Source organism: Lutjanus erythropterus, chromosome 7 (genome assembly GCF_056507025.1).
Source record: "Lutjanus erythropterus isolate fLutEry1 chromosome 7, fLutEry1.hap2, whole genome shotgun sequence".
In the NCBI taxonomy this organism is placed as follows: domain Eukaryota; kingdom Metazoa; phylum Chordata; class Actinopteri; order Lutjaniformes; family Lutjanidae; genus Lutjanus; species Lutjanus erythropterus.
This window is the reverse complement of record NC_139323.1, coordinates 27,122,472-27,144,170: the sequence shown is the minus strand read 5'-3', so window position 1 is coordinate 27,144,170 and position 21,699 is coordinate 27,122,472. Positions and strand designations below refer to the sequence as shown.

Below are 21,699 nucleotides of genomic sequence, written 5' to 3'. Positions count from 1 at the left end.
ATCTCCTGTTTTAAATGTTCCGTCCCAATCCAACAAGAGTAAGTGTACATGCGCATAGATAGAATTTTATCAAACATCACTTCTGAACAACAGTTTCTGGATATATTGTGCATGTTCAGAAATACCCAAACTCAAACACAAAAAAGGAAAAAAATAAAAAATAAGACAAACATATATCTTATTACATATTTAATCTCTTATGATACCATAACCTAACATAACCATACATAATAACACCTTGTTATTCACGGTAGAGACAGCGACAGTGCTCTTTAATTCTTTATAGTAACCATTAAAAAATTCCTACAAGATACTAGGTCTGTTTTTCTGAAGGCGCAGCTTGGATGTTTCTCTTGTTTACAGTGTGTACATGGAGATTTTATTACTTGAGAGCGAGTTTTGCTGCGCTCGTGACCCGTGTGCGCATGCGCAAGTAGTAAAGCGTGTTGTTGGTCTCTATGGCGACGGGTCTATTAAACCTTTTAGTGCTGTAGAGGGACTAGAGGCAGATTATGTCCACAGGTGTTGCTCCAGAAACTATCAGACAGTATGTGAAGCACTTAGATGGAGAGATAGTCACAAAATAGCCTGGCTGGATGTGTTTTCTCACCGCTGTTAAGTCAACAGGAACACTACGGAAGAACCTGCCGCTGGTGAGTTTAACAACAACCATACTGACTCAATTTCTAACGCTATTTACACCGACGAAGCCAAAAATTTCAATTAAAATTAATAATATTATTCTTGCAGGTGCGAATAGTGTCCTACAACTCTCCCTCTTGATTCTGTTTGTGTCCTGTTTATTTTTACAGCCTAAAGAGCCATAAAAATAAACTGGATTACAGTCTATGCATGTTAAAATCCACGATGTGGCCAACGAAGCTGGTTCTGAATCACAACAGAACCATAGCTATAGTAAACATACCCTACATGTAAGCAGATAGGGTATATATGTGACAAAAAAAGCAAGAAAAATAGTTTACTAGTAACCGTGTAGTACTGACTTCTGTCCAGCAGGTGATGACCAATTCTCAACACAAGTACAGTACAAATTGTTAGTAACCAGTATATCCACATGACATACAGTGATGTGATGATGGCTGAACAGGTTTTAATGGTGTGGAACAGTATTAGTGCTGCAATAATCCAGCAAAACCAGTAGCTCTTAAATCCGTGTGACACAAAAACTAAAGTGAATGTCTGGAATATTTTTGCTTGAATATTGATTTTTGTGATGTTTTGATCATCCAAATAGATGGAAGCTGATGACCTGGACTGTGCTCAACTGTATGTCTGCTAACATCCTCCCAAAATATCTACTTTATTTGGACTGTCATGCATAGGATAGACAAACTGTTTTAGAATAAAAAAAAATATTTGGCAGGACTCAGCATTGTTTTTCATACAGTTGTATAATTTTTGATATTGATTAACCAGCCAATTAAAGTGTTTAAAACAGTACAATATCCGTTAATTACAGTATCGGAAGTACTAAGTGCTCATCCAAGACAGTTCAGTTTTTATTGCCCTTCCTGAAATTTGACAGTGTTCAGTGACTTTTTCTGTACCAGCATTGTGTGCATTAAAGTAGAATTATCCATTTTGGGTGCAGAGGACCCTTTTTCTTTAGGTGGTATTGAAATGGATGTCGAAGTTTGTATTGTATCAAAGTTTAAAATTCTGGTTTTGTGACAGTTCTATTTTTGTGAGACCTTGTCATGGACCAAGTGTGGGTCAAGAGGATATTTTGGCTTAATGGTGGCACTAGGTTCCAAATCATCAGGAATCATCCCTTTGGGACCATGAATATTCAGAACAAATTTCTTGGTTACCTACCCTGAGCCTGAATATCACATTCCTTAAGTCCTGCTGCTAGTGTGGCAAGAATCATCACACCTGAAATTTGTCTCTGATCTTCTTCCAGTGAAGATTATGAGTGAGGTGGTTTGCACAAAGTCCCAGGAGGAATATGAGGACGACTTTGAAAAAGATCTGGACTGGCTGATCAGTGAGGAAAGCCGGAGTGAGGACCAGGCAAGTCGGACTCAGGCCTCACTGTACAAAGTGCAATTTATGACCACAATTCCAAAAAAGTTTGGACTGGGTAAAATGTAAATAAAAACAGAATTCATCTGTATTTCAGAATGAGTGTATATATACACTTTATAAAAACATAACATGTATGAGTTTGAACATTGAATATCTGTATTCAGTTGAATATTGATTGAAGAGCACATGCAAAACATCCACTTCTGTTTTTAATTACATTTTACACAGCATCTCAAATATTTTGGAATCAGTTTTGAATATAAGATCACTGGACAGACTGATTGCATCGCCTCATTCTATTTTCTGTTTCTTTTTTTTACTGTGTGAAACTATATGTGGAGTGCTGCTCTACTTTCTGCAGCCTGAGTGCCTGACTTGCTCTGTGAAAGTGTGACAGCACGTAGTGTTGAGTTACCTGAGCTGTCACATCTTTCTGTTTGCATGTGAAACCTCCTCTGATAACATACAGTTACAGTGACATACTTTCACTGTGCTGCCACCGCTGGATGCAATATTGATGAACACACTTAGACATGTCTGTTATCACACTACTACCTGTATTGACACTGCTCATCCAATTACATTCAAGCCTGATCAATGAATGCAGGGTGTGTGCCTTTCCACCCCACAGGGTCCTGATTATGTGGACATAGAAGCAGAAATTGACAAAGAGCTGGAGGAGGATGAGAAACGGCAAGAAATGAAAAGAAAACCGAAAAGCCACAAAGAGGAGAATAGAAGCAACAAAACAGAGGAGTTGGAAGAAGATGAAGAGAGGTGGCCCTCGCCTATGGAGCCTTTAGAGTACGACTCAGATGGAGACAATCCAAATAAGTCAGCGCCTGTCGTCCCACCTCCACCAGGGATGGATGACCAGACAGATGAGGAGAAGAAGTACATTCTAGAGAAGATCCATCAAGCTAATCGGGAGCTGCAGGACCAGGAGGCTCCAGACTTGACAAGGCGCAGGCGGCTGCATTTTAAAGAGAAGCTGGTGGACCTGGTGGTGCCTCCACTGCAGTTTGAGAAAGATGGCGGTGAGGTGGAAAAGGGCATCAAGGATGAGGCCCAGAATTCGGAGGCAGAGATTGAAATGTCAGGGAAGCTTTCTGAACTAAAACTTTCTCCTCGGGACGAGAGTGCAGCATCTGGGGTGAGGAGCAGCGAAGAAGCGCAGCAGAGGGTAAAGGAGGGCAGAGTCCTTGTAGAAAAAGATGGGAAGTTTGATCTGGTCAGCCTGAACGAGGTGGAGAGTCAAGGACTTCTCCCTCCTATAGCAAACAACTACAACGACTACTCCCGCTCTTCCCCTCGTCCCCAGGAGCAAACTTCAGCGAGCTCAAATAAGACCCACAGGTCATCCTCCTCTCCTCGTCCCCGTGCCAGCTCTTCAACCCTCCAGCAAGGCATCGATCAGCTCCGTGTCCCCAGACCTCCAGCTCAGCCTAGGAACAGGCCCAGCTCAGCCAGCCATGGCCAGAGAGGCGGCCAGAGGAATAGCAGCAAGCGGCGAGTGCAGTCTGCCACTGGGACACCCTGCCAGGTCACCTACACCCTCTCCCCCCAGCAGAAGGAGGTCCTGCAGAGGATCCAGGAGAGGAAGGAGAAGCTGGCCAGAGAGGTAAGAAAGAAGATGCCCCCGGTTTGGTGAAGCAGCACCTGAACTTTGTCTTTAAGGCTTATTGTTAATGACTGCTTTAATCACCCTCTTTTCCATATCAGGCAGAGCAGAGGAAACATGAGGAAGAAGAGCAGAAAAGGCAGGAGAACGAGCTGGCGTTTAAAGCCTGGTTGATGAGGAAGAGGGAGCAGTTGCAGGAGGAGAAGAGGATCCTCAGAGCCCAGGAGATGGAGAGGATGAATTCTAAGGTATGACCAGAAAGGAGCACACCAACCTAACACAGCATGGATGTACCGCAGTGTTATAATAAAGCCTTTATACAGTATTTGGATTCAGTGGTAGGACTCTAGGTGGGTTACAACAGGAATTGTTGTTTTTATTAGACAATGTTTTTTCCATTTAGTTTTTTAGTTTCATTGTCGGCAAATATCTAGTATTAACTAATACTGAAGAGTTATTTGAAGTATTTCAGGGTAATATCTGAACTGCTGTTGTTTTATTCACTTTAAGAATGTGTTCTTACAGCAGAGAGACTTGAGCGACCCAGAGGAGTCCTTCAGGCTGTGGCTTCAGAGGAAGCAGGAGCAGCAGCAGAAAGAGAAACAGCTGGAGGAGATGAAGAAGCTGGAGGAGGACAGTGGATACCTGTTACGCAGCCGGGAGGAGTGTGAACATGCCTTCAAACTGTAAGTTCACTTTTAGCTTTTCATTCACTTCAAGGCCTGGAGCGACAGAGAATATAAGTGTTAGATAACCTCATAACAGTGCATCGATATGTCTCTTGAGACTCTTGTTTTTAAATACATTCACATTTTAGTTAATGATGGGTGACAATGTGACATTTTAACATCACCATCCTCTTCCCGTCTTCAGGTGGCTGAAGCGGAAACGAGCAGAGAAGCGAGCAGAGCAGCAGGCGGCTCGAGAGCGCTCCCGCAGGTTGGTGCTGGAGGAGCGGCGTGCACGGCGCATGAGGGACCTGATGTGTACTGTCAGTGAAACCAAACCATTCAGATTCACTGAACAGCTGGCATACCGCTTCTGAACCAAACAAATCGACACGCCATTGAAATCACACGGCATCACGTCACATGACCATCATCAGAAAACAAGACTAGATTAAATTCTGTTTTGATCCAACGAATCTCTTTGTACAGTAATTTAACCACAGACTGGGCAACACAGGACTTTGTGTGGAGAAGACATAGCGTATTCTGTGTTGAGTTGTTGCTACAGTTTTGTTTTATTATTTTATTTCTGTGCTGTGTTTAAAAAAAAGTAACCGCAGTGACCTCTACTCAGTGTGTACATACCTGGGTAAATAATTCATCCAAATTCATTTAAGGAGTGATAAAATGTTTCAAGTATGTGATTTTTTTTAACTGTATTTACTTTGTGGAGTTTCAGATGCACTTTACCTTAAACTGAGCTCTTCCAAAAGGGACGGTTCAGCCCAAAATCATAAATGAATAATTTCCCAGGTTTTCAGCTGTAGAGATTTTTACCTTCTCTTCAGTTTAATGGAACTAGATGGCCCTTGGCTTGTGGTGCTCGAATTGCCAAAGCACATTTGAAAAACTCAGAAGCAACGTCGCTTTCCAGAAATTATGACCCAGCTACCTTTTTATGAGCTGTTTCATGTAGCAACTACTTTTTTCTGGCACAGAAGGAAAATAGTTCCTACATGAAGTTGCTCTCAACAAGGTTTTCATCTAGTTTGATTTTATTGGAGAGAAGACAGACATCTCTGTGGACGATAGCTTCAGAACTCAGCAACTCACACCAAAACAATCTAGATGGATAAATAGCACTACAGGTAAGAGGAGAAAGATATATTTTTGATTTTGGAATGAACTGTCCCTTTAAATACAAGAGCTAAAACATTTGTTAATGTATAGAGTGTTTGGTTACATAGATATACATTCAATTTTACAACAGATAACTTAAATAGATGAAACTATAAAGAAAAAAAATCTGTAAGAGGAAAATATTATTGGTAAATATACAGACAGAAATTTTCTTCAAAAGCATTTTTATACGATACAAAATAATGACTGATGTTTAATTTCATGCTGGACAGTGTGAAAAAAGTACAAGACTAAATATAGATATTGAATAGAATATTTTTAATTTATAGGCATGTACACATACATTTCTGTGTGCTACAGCATTTCAGAATTAAATATCAGTGAAACAAAAGTGGCCAACCTCATAAAATGACAGGAATAAGTTTCTGGTTAGCAGTTTGAATCTATCTCTAAAAACAAAAACAAAAAAAAAAAGACTCTCTTTGTATGTTTCTGTCCATTGGATTTACAGTGCACGACTCAGCCTATCATCATCTGTATCATCAACACAAATTATAAAGACATAAAAGACAGAACGAATATTTATTCCTTGAAACAGGAACGATTGACATCTTTTATGAATAAAAGTTCCTCATATTAAATGCCGACAGTTACAACAGCAGCTGTCTATTATTTAAAAAAAAAACACATAAATTAGAAGTAAACCATAAACACATACACCATGTTCTCCTGTCAGTGAACATGTAAACCAGTATTCTGCTCTGTGTGCCCAGAAAGGAGAGGAGTGATTTATCGCACCAATGACAAGAGTAAAAGTTACAGAAGAGTATTAGGGCAAGAGAAGAGAAGAAATGTTGAGTCAAAATGTTAAGAATAAAGGTGAACTATTTAAAGCAAAGTCAAAAGGTCGAGAATTAAGTTGAAATATTGAGAATAAATTTAAGAATAAAGTCAGAATATCTAAAACAAAGTCAAAATATTGAGAGTAAAACCGAAATGTTGAGAATAAAGTTGAAATGCCAAGAATAAAATCAAAACGTTGAGAATAAATTTTAATACTGTCAACATTATGACCTCATTCTCAAAATGCAAAATCTAAAAGAATTATTCCCCCTCTCGTTTTCCTCCTTTATGCCCTAGTACTCTTCTGTAAAAGTGGACAAAAGTAGTGACAGAAGACATTTTCAGTTTCAGACACGACACACAGAGAAAGACAGAGTGCATGATCATTAAAATATTCAGCATATTAGAACATATCTCTTTCTTTAAATCTTTGTATGAGTGCTATTTGAAAATCAGATACCCAGATTAGAAACACAGTGCACTGCCTACTGAAGATAATTATTACTGGCACTGAAATAAAAAAAAAAGAATAACATAATGTTAGTAATAGCATATGTAACAGTAGCATTTGTGAAGACTGAATCTATTATTTTATAACTACTGACCACTGAAATGAGGGTATTTTTTAATATCTGTACATAGTGTTTTTTGAATAAATTGAATAGGTCGAAGAACAAGAACAACTCAAAGGAAAAAAAAAAGTCATCCAGCGTTCTTCTCTTTGGCTTCTTCACAGTTCAGTGAGATAACGGGTATGAGCAGTCTTACATGAAACTCGCCATGTACAAGAGAAAAAGAATGAATTGGATTTCTTTTCTCTGTCACTGGAAGCAAAGACAAAGAAGCAAAGGTAAACTCAAGTACTGGTGTGTAGCGAAACAAAAAAATAAAGAAAGAAAAAACACAACTGACAAGACAAAAATGACAACATTATAATCTTGCACTTCAAACAGTACAAAAATAGAAATGTTCTGATCCAAAGGTCAATTCAATAAATAGTTAAAATATATAGAGGGATTTGATTGGAGGGATGGGGTGAAGCTGTTTTTCTGCTTCTACAGTTCATCTTTAGGGTTGATGTTGAGGCCCCCCTGACCCCACATGGACTGAGTATCCAACGCCTGGATCACCTCATCCGCCTGCAGCCTCTCCTGGGAGAGAAAGTCAGAATGATGAAAGATTTAGAAAGAAAACAGTGAATCTATTTATCATTTTAGAAGTTCTTATTCAAGCCTGAGCAACAACTCAAGTTAGCCAAAGCAGAAGAATTCATAAAAAGGTCATCAGAAGTGATTTTACAAGAAATAACAGCTGGCTAATTTCTCTCCAAAGAGGAAATGGAACGGTCATTATTTCTTGTGTTAGTCTGATGAATTTGGATTGGAGCTCTTCTGAGCACAATCTGAATTTTGAAAGTCGGCCTTTTATTTTAATGCCACAAATTCTCCAGTTGATCTCAAACTTACCCTACTAAAATATAGACAATTTAAAATACATTTGTAACTGTTTTAACTTATTTTTCTTTATTCTCATCTGTTTCATCCTGTTTATTTTTTAACTTGTCTGCTGTAAATGAGGGCAACCTCGATGTTTCTTTGAGTTCAAATAAAGGTTTGAGTTTTCTCATCAGTGTCCGTATCTGGAATCCATAGAATTTAATTTGAGCACAGAGTGGATCTAACACCTTTCATTTATGGAGATGAAATACTCTTCCCAGTTTATGATTTCAAAAAGATGAGCCTCAAGTATTTAAAGCTGCATTGTTTGGTAAGTTAGGATTGTAGAAGAGGAATTCTACTTTAGCTTCTTGAATTCAATATAACTGTGAATAAATTAAAAAAACATTTTTATGAAGTTGTCCCATCATTTTTTATAACGAGCGAAAAATGTCCAACTTCCCCCTCACATTATTTGGACAGAACATTTTTCAGAAAAAAAGTTTAGAACTTTGAAATGAAATAGATTATAGCACAAAATTATTTTTTAGAATTTACAAAATTTAACACTGATTTATTTTACCACTTGCCAAAGTTCTTTAACTGAGACAGTTTTTACCAGTTCTCTGAAGAGCGGGTCCAGGGTGAACCACAGAGCGACGGCACACCTCTGCCCGCTGGTGACGGCTTTCACGCCATGTGGATTCTCCCCTCCTGATGAGAAACCCACCATCCTGCCACACCGGGGCTTCACTGACGCCTGGAGAGCAACAGAGTTTCAAAATACCATTATATATTCATATTAGTAACACTTCACTATTTTATGAAAGTTGATATAACCTAATTAAGAGGTGTGTGTGTGGTTATTTTAGCCAAAGGAGAGCCATCTTACCGTAACTGTTTTGGCATCCATTTCTGTGAATATGAACTCCCCTCCATCAAAATCTCCATTTAGATATAACAGTGCACTGAAAATAGAAAAAAAGCAAGCGGGAGATCAGTCCAGACTCAACATTTATTATTTTTTATCTTAACTTATGTTGACAGTAGCAGCCTTGTACCTGTAGTCCCTGTATGTGTATGCTGGTGGCTCCTTCCAGCACTCATTGGCCTCGGGGTCCAGCAGGCAGTTGTCGGCATGGATGGGATGGCTCAGGTCGTTCCTGTGATCTTGCTGGCCTGTGAACAAACACGCAACACACAACAAGCATAAATACAAATCAATACAGCCTTTCACTATAGCTGTTTTGACTGTAATGATTAAATTACAGGAACTGAAGCTCATTCTGCAGCTAGTTTCTGAGAATGATAGTTGCAGGTACTAAATTATCAATAAAATTATAGCATGTGATGTTTCTTTCTGTGTGTGTGTGTGTGTGTGACCTGTGATGGCCGTCCGGCACACCAGATGTGTGTAGGAGAAGTGCAGGGTGGAGTTGAGCAGGAAGTACGACTCAACGATCCGTCTCGCTCGCTCACTGATCTCGTAGAACAGGCGGGCGCTCCTCATCGGCACTCTGCCCTCATAGCCGTACTGCAGGGAAGGAAAACACCGGAGAGACTGTGACATGCCGAGTCAAACAATAAATACATAAATAAACAATACAGGTAAACTGTGACACATTTTAATTCTGACTTCTCATTTTCGAAGTCAACTTTTCTCTGATTTTTGTTTAGAAAACATACAACCCTGACAACGGTTTGGATGGACACTGTTTTTGTTAATTATGCAGTAGAACTGGTTTATATTTAGTGGTTGGTGTACCTGCAGGGTTTTGAGCACAGTGGCTCCTTCAAACTTCTCATTGGGAGTGTGTGGAGACGTCCTCCCTCTGTAACCGTCTCCTGCCATGGTGACAGCCTGCAGGATAAGAAAAAAAAACTTCAAACACAGGCTCGCACACTGATTTTTACTGCTATTACGGGAAGAAACACTCATTTATCATAAGTTACGTTTTGTTTTCAAATCTGACAGTCAGGAGTAAATCAACATGATAAGATCCATGATGGTTCTTGTCATTTTAAATCACATCACTTATTTTATAGATGTTGTGTAATATCCTTACATGTGCCAGGAGTCTGAGGTCTGAACACTCCTCCTCAGTTATGACATGATCCAGCAGCACCCGCTGGGTCCCGTTCAAGGCTGCAGAATTCTGCACCAGCTGCACACCGTCATACAACAGGGGGCCACCTACACAGATCACACAGCAGCATTTAAAGAATGCAACATGTTATCTCAACCATGGTGGTCAGAGAAGATTGAATCGCAAAACACTAATGACTTCTCTCAGGAGTTTCACTCCCATTCTGCTTCGTCTCTGGCTGCAGGGAAGGTTTACCTTCTTTGAGTTGCTGTGCAGCAGAGACAGAGACGTTCTTCTTCTCTGAGATGGGAACATACTCCATCCAGCCGTCTGTACCAGAGGGAGTCCTGGGAGAACAGAGGCCAGAGGGTGTTTTTTTTGTCATTAGGAGTCAATATAATGATTTCTAAGTTGCAACTGTAAGATTTTAGCTTTTTGGAGGCAACAGAAACAAGCAGTGAACACATTTTGTTAACTTTTTCACCAATAAACACTGTAATGTTTTGTGAAAGAATACTTACTAGGTCTGGACAGCACTCAAAGTTATTCTTTAATTATTAATTTATTTTAATTTGGATAAACAAGTATCTCCATAATGATTTGATTCAATACTACTAGTACTAATAAACTTGGATTTACTGAACTGAGATTTGTTTTTAACTGTGTCACAGCCCTCTGCTTAATTTTAAATCTGGATTTTACTAATTTTAATCTACTGTTGTTGGCACAACTCAGTTTAAGTTTCACCTAGTCAGAGTCATGTTTCAAGTTAAAATTTCACTCCACTTTTAGCTCTGATATGCTCTCCACAAACTCTTGAGGGAAATATTTGGCACTTTAGCTCTTAAACGCTCAACTATCGTCACCAGCTTGTTGCTGTGTCTGTCTGCTGTTTGGTGCTGAGCAGGTAGAGCAGTACACAGCTGGATTTTAGAAGTTTATGGCTAAAAGGATTTGCTAATGGACAATGAGTTGAAATTAGCTATTAATCTCTACAGACTTAAATGGAACAGCAGAGTAGCATGATGAATGTCTACTGATTTATCACTACAAGAGACTGTTTCATACATTGTTAACTGATCCATTGTTATTACAAAAATACTGTTTATAGCCACTTTAATTTTTTAACATCTGCAGCTTAGGTAATGAGAAGACAATCTGTATTGTAATTTATTCAAGACTCTCCTTGCTGCCCCACTTATCAAAGTTTTACAGATGCAGAGATCTCTTTACCTGTTTGAGTCATCTCTTCCACCCGAGCTGCTCCAGTAATTCTACAAGAAAGACAAGAGGAAATCTATAATCTGCAAAGAAATATGAGTCACGTTTACACCACAAGTAACTGAAACTTTTAATTCCAGGAACTACTTTTGAGGGACTAAACCTCAGCCCATTGATGTCTGTTTCCAATGCGATCTAAAGACCTGAAATATGATATGATATGCTGAAACACAGTTAACAAAAAACAAACTGTTTTTTTGGCTGCAGATGTTTAAAAATGCTGGCAGAAATAAAAAAAAAACAACAATACCCCTCAAATAGTGACATTTTAGTTAAATAATGTAATTTAATTTAGACCCTGTTTACTGCAGTGGAAACTCACTGAGTTCTTCCAAAGAAAATAAGGAAAAATGGTTAAGGGGATATCTGTAATCTGCACACCAACGTGAAATATGACGTGTCACTGTGGCCAGCAGGTGTCGCTGTTGGCTGGGAGGACAGTGGTGCACGGTGGCGGTGCCAGACACCTGTTACCCTGCTCTGAGTCAGCCAGGCAGGCAGCAGGGGCACAGTAATGGTTTCCACACCCAGCAGAAGATCTGCTCTGCATCAGAGACATGTGGACTGGCTTAACGATAACTGCCCATTAAATTACCGTCTCTTTTCATTTCTGGGCACAGCAGAGAATTATAAGGCATCGGTCTGTCAATAAATACTTACAGTCTGCTTTGAGTTTAGAGTCGCACATGAAAAATGAACAAGATTTGGGATGATGCTGTTTTCTATGAACTCACCCCTTCAGTAAATTCCACACCCATGGTTTTACTGCCAATCAGAAGGAGCTCCAGTTCCTGTTTGTGCCTCCTCAGGTACCACGCAGCTTCCTACAAACGCACACACAGCAAAGGTTTATGGTAAAAAGTTTCCTGAGTTATTACAGTAAATATTAATGCATGCTTTTGCCCTCAAGAGATGTTGGTAGAAGAAAAATAACTTTTAATAGGGTTGAAAAATGCATTACATTTTTAACAGAACCATAAAATGTTCCTTTTAACTCTTTGTTAGTTTTGAACATATAGTCACAAACTCATGTTGTCCTCTTTGTTCTTGTCTATGTGCACGTCTACAAAGGAAAGCTTTCATGTTTTTGTTATACTTCTGCATTGTTTTCATGAGAACCAGAATGAATTTCTCTTTCCCTCGGTGTTCCTCGCCTCAGTGCCAGGATTAATGGAGTGCGATGGCCTCTCTCTTTCATTGTGTCCTTTCGGAGGAGCACTTTAACTGCTGTTTCCTGTCTGGAGTAAAAACCTGAATGGAAGAAAAGTCTGTCTAAAATATTACAGTAACGGTGGGTGCTGCATCTGTCAGTCAATCACAGGTCAGTATAATAATAGACCTATGAGTCTCGTTCACAAGAAGTCAGTATTTACTGACCTGTGAATGAGACTCAGCAATCAACTAGGGCCCATCTTTCTCTAGAATCAGTTACTGCATCTTTAATGGCAAACTATGCAGGGGTTTCCCAAAAAACACACTGACTCATACAATATCCTTCTAAATCATCATCCATTAGCCACCAGAAGTGTGTGAGGACGACTACACTAGCAGAGACCCATAACTCTGCATGTACCTTCTAAAGTTGTGGAAAGTATCTCAGTATCATTATTTTTTTCAATACCACATGAATAAAATAATACAATATCAATTTTCTGCAGCGGCTGCTGGTTCGACTTTCCTGTCATATTTTCAGCTGTCCTATCACAATAAAGACAAAAGCCCAAAAAATAATCTAAAAAAAAAAGGGTCCTATTTTGTGTCTTGTTGTCAAAGGCAGGCATTCAGTTGAAAAGAGTTTCTGTTTCACCAAATCTTCAGTGCCTGCTGGAGCATCCACATGTCATAATGAAACTTTATTAATTATTCCAAATGTAGGCGTTCTCATTACTTAATTACAATTTTGAAAGTAAGTATGTAGATCATATAATGTCATGTATACTTAAGTAAGAGTGAAATTTTGTACAGTACGCTGTTTGACACAAAGTGACACTGTGTGAGTACAGGTTTGTGTGTAAATGTGCTATAAAACTACATTAAGATGGTTGGAGGAGGGGCTCACAGCGGCAGTGAGTCCATGATGATGAGTGTTATGAAACTTGACCATCCAGTAGCTTTTTGTTTTTCTTGTAGTGGTTAAAAAAATAGAGGCCCCTTTTTTTCCAGCACCCTTAATACAAGCAGCCCCCCTAATTGTTCCAGAGCCTTCTGTGGGCATTCTGACATGACTTTTCCTCCTCCTCCACTGTTTCTGAAAGACCAGATTCTTTGGCAGGGAGGAAGGTCGGGCCTGGCACGGAGATCTTAGGGCTCTGTAAATGAGCTCCCCGAGGCTAAAGGCAGAGAGGACGAAGAGAGGCGATCTGTCGGCCAATGACTGTACTGTAAACTGACGGGACTGGAAAGACTTGAGGGCTAGAAAAATGTAAGCTATGAGTAGAAAAACATAAGCATGAGCGGCAACACGTCGGCTCTCAGCCTCTCTTTATCTCACACACACACATAGGCCGTGTCAACCACACACACTCGCACATTCACACAGTCCTGCTGGGAGCCTCGATCGGCTAATGAGTACCAGGCTTTCTAGGAAAAAGAGGTTGAGTCGTCGGGACTTCAACAAGGCACTGCTTGACTTTTTCCTAGCAGCTGATCAGAGTTTAGGAAGGACACATTCTCAGTGCAGAAGTGGCTGATGGGTAGCCAGACTTAACAAATCCAATTTTATCAGACATTCAGACATTAATTATGCACACTAGAGGGCAAGGAAATCGTAACGAGTCGGCCCTGGGGAAGAAATATGTTGTCGTAAACACTTTGACATAGCAAAATTTGCTTAATACTTCCAGCTGGACGGAGAACATATACAAGTGAAAAGCAAACTTTAAGAGGCGACGGCTGCCAAACTTAGAGTAGCAAGTTCATCCAAGAAATACAGCAAATGGCCGGCTGCCTGCCGTCTCCTCCTTTTCCCCTTAAATCCACACTTTTCCTCTTCAGTCTCCTTCCCTGCATGTCTTCTTCCCTCTCCTGCTCACGTTACTGTAATGCTTTTTCCACTCAACTTTCTCAGTGTTAAATTAATCGGCCAACACTTCTTCAAGTCTGGTGCCAGAATTTAAACACAAAATCTTCTTCTCACATGCGCTGCCGTTTTAGCCTCATTAAACTGGCTCTGACTTAGAAATGTTTTTAATTACCTACGGAACAAAATCTGAAAGTATATTGTTGAAAATCTGGAGCAGTTTCCGATATCATGTCTGCTTTAATTTAACTATTTAAAGCCTGGTCTACATGTTTTTAATCTGTAAATCTTTCTCTCCAAACATACCTTTAATATATCGTACTTACATTTTCATTTCTTCTTCCCTTTAATCATTTCATGTGTTTTATTGTTCTTATGGCTCTTCTACCTTTGCATATGCCTTTGTTTTTTTTAGCACTTTGTAAACCTCTGATTTTGGAAAGAGCAATCCAAATAACTGAAATTCATTATTGGAGCTCTCAAATCTCTCAAATTTTCTTCCCTATTCTAAAGTTTTGGTTCCTTCTTTCAGCCACTCTTTTGTAATGATCCAACTTTTCATTATACACATGACAAATGATCAATCCATCTTTCAAAATATCCCGATGAAAAAAAATGAAATCCATCCATCTATCCACAGAAACATCCCACCCCACAACAACAGCAGATCCTCACCTCTCTTGGCTCGCCATTGTGTCCCAGCACCTCTCTGTAGTACTCAACGTTTTCCGTAACAAACTCCTCTTCCTCGTGGAATAACAGGTAGGTCAGTGCACACTGTAGAGCCTCTTCCAGCCTGCCCACTGAAGAGAAAAACAGAAAACATGGTTTACATACAGTGTGAACACAATTAAAAGTAACCTGTGGGGTTTTTGACCTTGAGGAGCACTAAAGAGCTGTCTGCTGCAATATAGCTCACTCTGTCGATCAGTCGGTTGATAGGTCGACAAAAACTTCCCCATCCTTTGCTGGCCACAGTTTCTGCCCTAGGAGGCTGAAATTTGGCATGGAGGTCAGGTGTGTGTGAAGGTGTGTGTTTGTGTTCAATAGAGTACCAAAGTCATGCCCATTCCAGTGGACCATCATGGGATCTATCTTCAGAAAAATATGAACTGTAGTTCGTGGTGAGAGACTTTTTTTTTATCTCATGTGTGCCAGAAATTTTTGTGAATCTAAAGATAATTTTTCAAATCAGGACAGTCGCAATTTGTCACAAAACTCTTAAAGTTTAAGACTGTGATAATTAGAAAGACAACACCCAAAAGCTGCATAAGTGATATCATGATTTTGTACCTCCAAAAGCTAACGTTAGCCCCTGAAGCGACGATGGCTGTGTGTCTTTGCGCCAGACCGTAGTCACGCAACAGTTGTACTCTACTGCAGTGCTAGTGTGTTCTACAGAGCTGCGGAGCTTTCTGCTGAATGGACTGGGTGACCAGTGATTTTTTTTTGTGTGTGAGTGTGTGTGTGTGTGTGCGCGTGTGTGTGTGCATGTGGATCACGAATGACATTCCAACATCATTACCACAATGGAGCAAAAGCTGCACTCTGATTGACATAGTGGAAAAAGCACACACACACACAACCACATCATTGTCAGGATGGATGATGAAGTGAGACGACAGCAGGATGCTCCTGGAGTCTCTCTGCACTCTACACAAATGCAAACACACTTTTTCCACATATTTATTCGAACACAGATACATAAACATACACAAACACCCAACACACACCTTCTGCTCTCCACTAATTCTGCTAAGTGCACACACACACACACACACACACACAAACACATTCTTTACTGGCTTGTAAAGGCGCAGGGTTAACCAAAGACTTCCTGTCTTGGCGGAGGCGGAGGCTGAGGCAGCGTATCTGCTGCTGTCAGCTGTGTGTTCCTGGGTCAATACGAGTCTGGAGAATTGAGTTCAGTCAAACTGTAAAACGTCACTGTAGATTTATTTAGGAAACTGAAGCAGCCAAGGCACAATGAGAGGCTGCTGAGTGATGGCAAACGTCCACTGCGGCAGTGTGGTGGAGAGCCTCTGAGGAGTGTAAAACACAGCAGGACACAGAGCTGCTGGGTGTTAGAGGACTCAGATTACTGACGTGTGGTGAGTGGTGACTGACATAGATTTACAATTGTGACAGTAAAATGCTGGTCCTTAAACACGGAAAATCCTGCTGCATGTCATGCACACGAAAATATACAGTCTAATTACACTTGATATAACTAAACTTGGCTCAGTGTTGGTAGTTTTGTTTTCCATCTATAAAACATAACTGCAAACATATAAATCAAATTTACTGCTTTGATTTTGAAGTGGATAACATCCAAGTGAGTTAATGAGTCCTTACAGCAGAGGATCTTGAAGTTTTGATCTTGAAGCCAGCGTAATTCCTGAGGACTTCACAGGAAAACCCGTGAACTTGTCATAGGATTTGTGATTGGTCTGATCATGGTGTTTAACATTAAATTCCTTGAGCATCAAACTCAGCAGCAGCTGAACAGTGTATTAAATCTAGGCTATTGAAACTGGTGCATTTGTTTACAGGACACATAAGCAAACTACGGACTTAGGATTCTTTGAATATTGTTTTAATAAAGAAGACTAAAAAATACTTCCTATGTAGTTATAATGAATTTATGACAGAATTACACCATCACCGGCTTTTGTCCCCTGCAATAATACATGCATGCATTGTTTCTTGTGAATCCCTTGTGCTTGGGTGTGCAGTTTGAATCTCTCATGGAAAAGGAGGACTGCCAGTAACAATGAGGTCAACAGCACTGTATAGAGAGGAAGAACATCGTCAGTTGCTGCTGAAAAATGCCAGCCACAGATAATATTAAATATGGTGTTTCCTAAATCTTGAAAACAGAACCAAGAGGAGTGTAGTTTTCCCTCTGTCAGACCACTTGAATTAGATTATGCTGAGAGGTTATTTTTATGCAACTTTTGCCTAATAATGCCAAAAAAACTGCCTTCCCCAGTAAATTAAAGTATATTGGTCATTTGATACATGCTAAACTGTGAGCCATTTCAACCTTTACAATATAATGCAGTAGAAAAACTGACTCAATGAGACACTTTTTCTAAACTTTATGAGGCTTCCACAGACGTACAAACACACCCATCAGTGGCTGTATAGGAATCAAAGCTGGCTTTCTCAGTGTGTTTGCACAGATCCAGTGATCCACTTTTCTTTATTAGAGCCACATGCTTAGGGCTCATTAGGTATAATCTGGTGATCTCACAACCAGTCAGCACACTGTCTTTCCCAACTAGGCTTTTTTCTGGTGCCAACACCCCCGTCTAGAAGAGCTTTTCACTACTTCATCAACAACAGAAGATTTGAGGATATCCATTCATTCATTAACACACACACACACACACACACACACACCTGAGAGTTCCGACATCAGACTGGACACACCCATATAAAGGATGCCAAGACAGACACACACATGGCAGATAATGCCATTAATACTTGTGAGACAATGTGAATCTCTAAACAGGGTGCGGTCATCTGTCGATTGACTCGCTCTGTCTGCAGCTCTTTGTGCTCACCATGAGTTCTTGTACGTGCATGTGTGTGTGCATGTGTTTGGGTGTATGACCTATGGGTGTATCCACCTCCTTTGTTCATAATTACACCAAGCAGACTCATAAAGATGTCATGTTTGGGAACAGTTTTGTTGTGAACTCCTCACCCTGATAGTAGGCGAACTGAAGGTAGTCGTAGTGCAGCGGCAGGTAGTTCTCCATGGGCGAGAGGCGTCCCGGCCGCGTGGCGAGGTCTCGAACGCACTCGTGTTCACAGTGCAGCACCTGAGTGAAGTGATCTGCAACAAAATGGTGTCATATGAGTTTTCGGATCATCAACATAACTTTGAGATAGTAAACCACTTTTAAATTTGGTATTTGGTTTCTTATTTGGCACACTTGAAGCCATGGTTTAGGGACTGGAAACCAGTGATCCATCACCAATATGACCTGGGAGAAGATAGTGTGTTAAAGGTGCAATATACAACATTCAATCTCACTAGATATCAGTAATCAACTTTCTATGTAAAGACATACTGGAGTAATGGCATCCTGAGCAGAGAATGAAGTCACTCTCCCTGTTTTTGTGTTGTTATCTGAGCTTCTGTTTATCTGGGACGGCAGCATGTGCATGTTAGTCTATGTGAATCTCTCTCTGTCCTCCCTGTGTCCCCTATCAACATTGTGGCCTGGTGAGTAACTGTCTCATATTACAGCTAAAGAGTGCACTGAAATATCGATGTGAAAAAAAATTAAGGTGAGAAACAGGCAATATAACAACATAAACTTGAAATATATTTGATCAGCACTGCTGAGTTTGACTTTTTGATCTGAGATTTGTGAGTTTGTTGAGCGTGAATTGCCTTAAAAACTTGCTGTTCCCCACTTAGGTTTCAGTATTCTCAGCGGTGTTAGATACGTGACACTGGCTCTGTGTGGTCTGTTGCAAATTTAATGCACTGATGCAACATGGTCACTGTTAAAGAATGATCTCATGGTCACAGGCATTAACTCTGCTGAGCTCATCAGTGTGATATCAGCTCAGAGTTAAAGGGCCGCTCTGATTTACACGCCTGAAAACCAGCTGAGAATAATGAGTTACTTGTTAGCGTTGCAGGCGGTCTAATGGAAACCAACAGCAACTAATCTCCAGCTCAGGGCTGATATACAGACTCATTACTCTCATTTCCTTTGACTGCAGACAAACCTGTTTAGCATCAGGGCCTGAAGACTGAAGACAACAGATACTATCATGAGAAAGTGGAAAAACAACGTGAACTTCAACAAAAAAGTTAAGTAAAGTTTTATTTGGCCAATGCGTCCTAAATGATAAAATCTATGTACAAACCAGATGTTGAAAATTTCTCTCAAAGAGGTAGTTTGAACCCCCAGTTTGGAGAAGCAAAGAGGAGTACCCGCATGAAAGCTAAGCAGTGTACAGCTGTGGACAGGGTCAGCAACAAAATCTATTTTAAGAAACCACTGCTATATAAGCTAAATATCGCTCTCTCTAAACCAACCAAACTCCATAGGTAAATTCCATAATTTTACCTTGCTGGTCCACCACTGCCTCTATCAATTAGTTAAATTAATTAAATTATTAGTTAAATAACGGTAGTTGCCTGTCACAAAAGGTTGTCTGATGGCAAAGTAAAGCAGAGAAAATATTACACTTAAAAAGATACTTGATTTTTTTTAGGTGGACCTTTTTCAAGTGGCTGAAATATCTTTTGCTGTTGTCCTGTCCACAGCTGCTTAGCTTCTGTGCTCTTCTGCTTCTCCAAACTGGGCGTGTGCTGACTGCCATCTACTGTAGGTAACACACTCACTACACACAGCGCTGTATCAGATAATCTGAACTATCCCTTTAAGATGCATCAGTGTCATCCCCTGTTGTACAGTTTTGGATTCATCTAAGCATGTATTATTGGGGGGAAAAAATTGGAACAAGTTCGACTTGATGAGCTGTAACAAATCATAACAACCTGTCCAATATGATGTCGTTGCCTGTTGCTGCAAAATAGATCAAGTAAATGTTCCCTCTTTAACAGTGTGGTGCTTTAAGCTCTTTGTTGTTCCTCAGGTGGTGATGATTCCTGCTGTTTGTTGATCCTTCAGGGAAGACGGATTTCACGGGGTTCCACATATCATTTCCTTATGTTGAGTCGAGCCAGCAGAGTGGATGATTGCTTGCGCATTTGTGTGTGTGTGTGTTGACAGCATGAATGTACAGTGAGGTCACTTCTTAGCAGCTGCAGCAGCACCACTTTCCTCACCCTCAGACAGCAGAGTTTTGGTCTGTTTCAATCACTTCAAGAGTCTCAAAGGAGCAGAGATATGAGGTGTGTTAGGCCAGAATCACGCAGTGCTATAGAGGGATGTAAAAGATATTTTCTTCTGAAAATTAAACCACTACACGAAGAAGTAATTCTAGGAGATCATTTCTCTTTTATTAAACTCACGTAACAGATTATATTACTCTCAAAAGCGACATACATCTTAACCCAAATAAACACCATAATCACAGACTCTACTTCAGTGGTGCTATGGAAAATAATCCCCTGATTGTAACGAAAACAAAGCACAGCCAAAACTAATTAGCTGTCTTTTCTGTGTTTATGCAACCGAGCTGCACATATTTGAGATAAAGCACACTTGTCAGCAATTAAGCTGCGGCTACTGCACAAAACCCGCCTTGATTTCCAAAGAGAAAGGCCCGGCTCGTGTCAACAAGAGGACCACTGACCAAAGATGATGTATATGTACAACAGTGTAACTGCGTGGTTATGATTTGGTGGCGCAAGAGTTTTGCTGTAGGTACACGCATCCCTCCACATCAAACACACCTGATTCTCTGCAGGACGACCGTTAAAAGTGGGGTGTGCAGCAGCAAAAAAAAAAAAAAAAAATGCATCACTCCCTTTAGGACTTAACCACCTCTCTCACTCCCCCCCCCCATCTCTCCTCCACCTCCTCTTCCCCTTATCCTGTGTGTACAAACATGAATGCTGAGCTCTAACTGTCTTACAGTGACCTCTGTTGTTGAACTGCTCTGTCTTGTTTATGACACAGAGCAACATTTTCCCTTGTATAAGCATACTTCAGTTTTGATTTATTTCCTCAGGGTATTAGCTTGCATGTTACTCGAAATAAATAAAATAGTAAACAATTAGTTGTGTACTTTGATTAGATTTATATTACTGTTGTGTAAACATGTACAGAAAACTGTAACTGGAACCATGGACTGTTTTGCAAGGAAGCCCATTTCTGCCAATGCGATGAAACAAAAAGATCCCGTAAGTCATAATGCCTTCTCAAAATAATGTCTTAGTATTGGGCCCAGTTGATGCCCCGGTTGCATATTTTTTGACACCAACACTGATTTCTGATCATCTATAAGCCATATCAGCTGATACATGCCAATCAATTTTTGTTTTGTAATAGCAGCTGATATAGCAGAATTAAAAAATATCAAGTACTGGAATACCTTAAAAATACCCCATTTTTAAACAAAGTGCAAAATTCAAATGATCCACATAATCCTGTCATATATTTTGACCTAAGTTTTGTTCAAGTCATTACAGTTAAGTTGCTCAGAATTAGACATTGCCTGTCACCGTCTCTCTACGTCTCCTTTCTTCCACACTTTGATGACACAGTTACCGAAAACTAAAGGGAAGTGTAAATTTAATGCAGCATAGCTGGATTGTGATCTCTATGGCGAACTGGCTTTTGTCTGTTCTGTTTTTATAGCAACTGCAGACTTCTTACTCATCTTAACTCATCAGTTAAGACTGCAAGTCATCAACAATATATACAATATATAAGTCATTATTTTGAGAAAGATTATTATTTTGAGATGCTGAGTCATTATTTGTCATTATAATGACTTTGTTCCCATCACATTGGCAGAAAGTCTGAGAAGGTTTGTTATGTTTGGGTCTTAGTTGAAAGCTTTAAAAACTCAAACTGCCAAACAGACTTGCATTAACAAGCCATACTGTCAGAAC

General features: G+C 40.0%; 2 protein-coding genes across 3 annotated transcripts in view; one reads left to right on the top strand and one right to left on the bottom strand.

The window, feature by feature from the left end:
• The first annotated feature begins 344 nt into the window (after positions 1–344).
• On the top strand, positions 345–5,037 carry ccdc181 (coiled-coil domain containing 181). Of its 2 annotated transcripts, XM_084723400.1 has the most exons (6): positions 345–653; positions 1,925–2,034; positions 2,681–3,670; positions 3,772–3,918; positions 4,196–4,356; positions 4,544–5,037. In XM_084723400.1, exons 2-6 carry the CDS (start codon positions 1,933–1,935, stop codon positions 4,713–4,715), a joined length of 1,572 nt encoding a protein of 523 aa, XP_084579526.1. In that variant the 5' UTR covers positions 345–653; positions 1,925–1,932; the 3' UTR covers positions 4,716–5,037. The 2 variants fall into 2 exon arrangements, with proteins under 2 accessions (XP_084579526.1, XP_084579527.1); XM_084723401.1 differs by lacking the exon at positions 1,925–2,034.
• Positions 5,038–6,341: 1,304 nt separating this feature from the next.
• p3h2 (prolyl 3-hydroxylase 2) overlaps positions 6,342–21,699 on the bottom strand; it is a 76,727-nt gene continuing 61,369 nt past the window's right edge. The window contains exons 4-15 of the mRNA XM_084723399.1: positions 17,857–17,988; positions 14,820–14,947; positions 11,860–11,949; positions 11,078–11,118; positions 10,100–10,191; positions 9,824–9,951; positions 9,523–9,618; positions 9,141–9,291; positions 8,819–8,936; positions 8,650–8,725; positions 8,377–8,517; positions 6,342–7,472 (exon numbers count right to left, since the gene is read on the bottom strand). Of these exons, the coding sequence (XP_084579525.1) occupies positions 7,377–7,472; positions 8,377–8,517; positions 8,650–8,725; positions 8,819–8,936; positions 9,141–9,291; positions 9,523–9,618; positions 9,824–9,951; positions 10,100–10,191; positions 11,078–11,118; positions 11,860–11,949; positions 14,820–14,947; positions 17,857–17,988 (1,289 nt within the window). The 3' untranslated portion in view covers positions 6,342–7,376. The remainder of the gene's footprint in view (positions 7,473–8,376; positions 8,518–8,649; positions 8,726–8,818; positions 8,937–9,140; positions 9,292–9,522; positions 9,619–9,823; positions 9,952–10,099; positions 10,192–11,077; positions 11,119–11,859; positions 11,950–14,819; positions 14,948–17,856; positions 17,989–21,699) is intronic.

Bases quoted from the DNA above. Each gene is read 5' to 3' on its own strand.
- ccdc181 (XM_084723400.1), top strand. From the start codon at position 1,933: ATGAGTGAGGTGGTTTGCACAAAGTCCCAGGAGGAATATGAGGACGAC. The intron at 2,035-2,680 runs GCAAGTCGGACT...TCCACCCCACAG, and splicing joins AAAGCCGGAGTGAGGACCAG to GGTCCTGATTATGTGGACAT. The intron at 3,919-4,195 runs GTATGACCAGAA...GTGTTCTTACAG, and splicing joins TGGAGAGGATGAATTCTAAG to CAGAGAGACTTGAGCGACCC.